Genomic DNA, 4,019 nt, shown 5'->3' with positions numbered 1-4,019 from the left:
AGAATGGGCAACGATGCCGAATGGATCCTAAAAGAAGATATTTTGTTGAAAAGTTGATTTGGTAAATTCAAAATATAGTTGGCTGATTGAGAATAAATATTTATATAATATAATTTAAAAATAAATTCTTGATCAAGTGCACTCTAAACCAAAATAAGTTGAAAATGAGAAGCAGCCTTTATTTGACTTTGACATTGTCAATCCGTGATGCTTTCTCACTATATATATATATATATATAATTTGTAAAATTTGATTTGAATATTAATATTTGAAATATGATCATACACTCGTAACTGTACCAAACATTGAGACTCGCTTAAAAAGTACTATTTTTAATCAAATTTATTTTATTTTATTTTCTAAGTGAAACCTTAGAAAAATATATAGCAAGGTGGTAAAGGGGAATCGTTATAAAAACCCCTTATTCTTTGCAAACAAATTCACATCCAACTCCCAAAGATTCCACAAAGCACACTATGGAGCATTTCTACATTACCTTTCTACTTCTCTTTGTCTCCTTTGTAAGTCTCTCCCTCTTCGTCCTTTTCTACAGGCACAAGTCCAACTACTCCGCCCCTAACCTCCCTCCAGGCAAGCCTGGCCTTCCCATCATAGGCGAGAGCCTAGAGTTCCTGTCTACCGGATGGAAAGGCCATCCGGAAAAGTTCATATTCGACCGTATCGCCAAGTACTCTTCTCAGGTCTTCAAGACCAACATCCTTGGCGAGCCGGCAGCCGTCTTCTGCGGCGCTGCCGGCAACAAGTTCTTGTTTTCCAACGAAAACAAGTTAGTCACAGCATGGTGGCCAAGCTCGGTTGACAAAGTCTTCCCATCCTCTTTGCAAACTTCAGCCAAAGAAGAATCAAAGAAAATGAGGAAACTCCTTCCTCAGTTCATGAAACCTGAGGCCTTGCAAAGGTATATCGGAATCATGGATACTATTGCCAATAGACACTTTGCTTTGGGATGGGAAAACAAAGATGAAGTTGTTGTTTTCCCGCTGGCAAAGAGATATACTTTTTGGTTAGCTTGTCGTCTATTTTTGAGTATTGAGGATCCCAACCATGTTGCAAAGTTCGAGGCTCCTTTCCATCTCTTGGCTTCTGGTATCATTTCTCTTCCCATTGATCTGCCTGGAACCCCATTTAATCGTGCTATAAAGGCATCAAATTTCATTAGGAAAGAGCTTTTAAAGATCATCAAGCAAAGAAAGGTTGATCTAGCGGAGGAAAAGGCGTCGCCAACTCAAGATATATTGTCGCATATGTTGTTGACAAGTGATGAGAATGGACAGTTTATGAACGAGATGGATATTGCTGATAAGATTCTGGGATTGTTGATCGGAGGACATGATACCGCCAGTGCTGCCTGCACTTTTATTGTCAAGTATCTGGCAGAACTCCCTGACATATATGAGCAAGTGTACAATGGTATCTTTTCTCTAACTTTTCACCTTTTTTTTTAATCTTTGTTTGGTAGCAAAAATAAAAAATTTAATCTAAATAATTAAACTTCACAATCACTTTTTAGTCTAATTAATCATTAAATTAAAAATTTTTCATCCATACACTTTTTTATCTTTCCTGCCAAGATAGCAAAGCCTCAAGATTTTCTAGCTTAAAGATTTTGGTGCCACTAATCATATTAAACCTCAATTGATTGTTAATTTGCATTATTGGAAGCAAAAAAGCTAAATAAAAAGCATTTTTACGTGCCAAGTAAACCATATATTTTTAGTAATTTGTATTAGTTTTTATCTTTCATAAGTGTATTAAAATTTCTATTTTATTAATTTTTATCTTTAATAAGTCTATTAATTTTCAAGTTTAATTTTTCTCTTTAATACATGTACTAAAATTTGTACTTTATTTTAGTCATTTATAACTTCTTGTAATTGAAGTAAATACTTCTATAATGGTTTTGTTTCGTATTTTTGTAACTTTTTAGGTAGTGAAAGTAAGTAATAACAAACAAGTAGTAAATATAGTAACAAAAAAACGAAGTGGAGTTCAAATAAAATTAATTGTGTTTCTCCATTTGTATGTAAGAGATACCAATTGATGATGATGCTAGACTTTTTTTTTTTTTTTTTTAATTTAAGAAAATGATGATAGAGTTTTTAAATGGCATAGAACCGATTTAAATAATTGACGTGTATGGATTTTGATAATTGTTTGTTAAAACTTCAATATAAAGGTTTGAATAGATAGGCTTTTTCAGTCAACGTTAAATCTTTCCAGAATTGATTTTTGTTTAACTTCCATTGGATATTGATATCTTTGATGAATAAACCAAATCCTTTTTATTATTATTTTTTTTTTGGGAAAGTAAACTAAATCTTAATTATCTGGGAATTTTCCATTCAGGTGCATGTTAAATAATACATATATTTTGAAGAAAGCCAGCATTCACCAACTCCGTAAATTGAATAATATCTAAATTCTCCGACTCAACCATCATTTCTGCACCAATCCTAATGGCTTCAAGTCCAAATTTTGGACAAAGTCTATTTATACTTCCACAGTCAATATAAATTTCATCATCAAATATATATTATATTCATATATCTTTCTTGTTTGTTAGAATATCACAAATGTCATCATCAAATAGTACTTTCATTGAGCCTCCAAGAATTGTTCAACCAAGCTGAATCAAATTGGAAATGACTCAATTCATTTTTTGATGTACAGAACAAATTGAGATAGCAAATTCAAAAGCCCCAGATGAATTATTGAATTGGGATGACATTCAAAAGATGAAGTATTCATGGAATGTTGCCTGTGAAGTGTTAAGACTTGCCCCACCACTACAAGGTGCTTTTAGGGAAGCCATCAATGACTTCATTTTCAATGGTTTCTCCATTCCAAAGGGCTGGAAGGTCAGTCGTCATTCACCTACTAATAACCTTTTTGACCCAAAATAAAAAATAAAAAATTGTTTTGATTTACTTTTTTTTTTTTTTCCTGTTTTTCTCTTGTTTGTGCAGTTATATTGGAGTGCAAACTCAACTCATAGAAACCCTGAGTGCTTCCCGGAACCAGAGAAATTTGACCCTTCAAGGTTTGATGGAAACGGGCCAGCTCCATACACATTTGTTCCATTTGGCGGAGGTCCTAGGATGTGCCCTGGCAAGGAATATGCTCGATTGGAAATACTTGTTTTCATGCATAATCTGGTGAAAAGGTTCAAATGGAAGAAATTGCTCCCTGATGAGAAGATTATCGTTGACCCCATGCCTATGCCCGCGAAGGGTCTTCCAGTTCTCCTTTATCCTAACAAAGCTTAAGGTGGCTTAATCTCCCAAATTAGGACACTCGTTATCTATCTAGCAACACAAAGCAACTTTACCAGCCACCCCTTTAGCACTTTAATTTATGGGTCTGTCATGTTTATGAAATATGAATCAAGACATTTTACTCGTCTGTTTATTCTGTCAGCTTTTCTCTGTTGTTTTTTTTTTTTTTTTAAATCAAATAAATTTTATTAAGCAACCTGATGATTACAAAACTATAACTCTCTGCCAAAAGGAACAGAAACGCCTTACAAAAAAACACATCGAATGTATGAACCCCAAATTCTCTCAATTCTAAAAACTAAGACTGAAAAAAGATGGAGAAAACAGCACAGAAAAACATCCCACCAAATATCAATTGTCCAAGTCCTCAAAGTAACCTCGAACATATATCCAACAAGCCTCCAGGTCTTCAACCAAATTGCTACAGCATCCACCAAATTTCTGTCAGCTGGCGTCGACCCGCTTTCTTTAAGTCATTCGATCACTCGAGAGTACTTTTTTCTATCGCAATCTCTCTGGTTTTGAGTCCACACGGATCTACTGATTTTTATGTACTCTCTCTAGTAGGGAAGGATTAGTCCGAGCCGAGTAGGCAGAAAGCTAAAAGGGGTTTTGGCACGCTAAAGGCTTTGTTTTGCCGGCATCCTGACTTTTTGACTCTCGTCTGAACGGTGGCTCCTTGTCAATCCATGCGGCGACAGTTTTGTTGATGCTCTTCTCCA

The 4,019-nt window shown here is 34.9% G+C and overlaps 1 protein-coding gene across 1 annotated transcript; it reads left to right on the top strand.

Annotated features, from left to right (window-relative positions):
- Positions 1-257: 257 nt before the first annotated feature.
- Positions 258-3,438, top strand: LOC111301786 (beta-amyrin 28-monooxygenase-like). The gene is made up of 3 exons (XM_022897742.2): positions 258-1,432; positions 2,693-2,880; positions 2,989-3,438. The coding sequence occupies exons 1-3, from the start codon at positions 478-480 to the stop codon at positions 3,286-3,288; spliced, it is 1,443 nt and encodes a 480-aa protein (XP_022753477.2). The 5' UTR covers positions 258-477; the 3' UTR covers positions 3,289-3,438.
- Positions 3,439-4,019: the final 581 nt, after the last annotated feature.

The sequence above is a fragment of the Durio zibethinus genome, chromosome 15 (genome assembly GCF_047325235.1).
Source record: "Durio zibethinus cultivar Kanyao isolate XHJ-2024 chromosome 15, ASM4732523v1, whole genome shotgun sequence".
In the NCBI taxonomy this organism is placed as follows: Eukaryota; Viridiplantae; Streptophyta; class Magnoliopsida; order Malvales; family Malvaceae; genus Durio; species Durio zibethinus.
The sequence above is the reverse complement of the archived record's forward strand: the minus strand, read 5'-3'. Positions and strand labels throughout refer to the sequence as shown.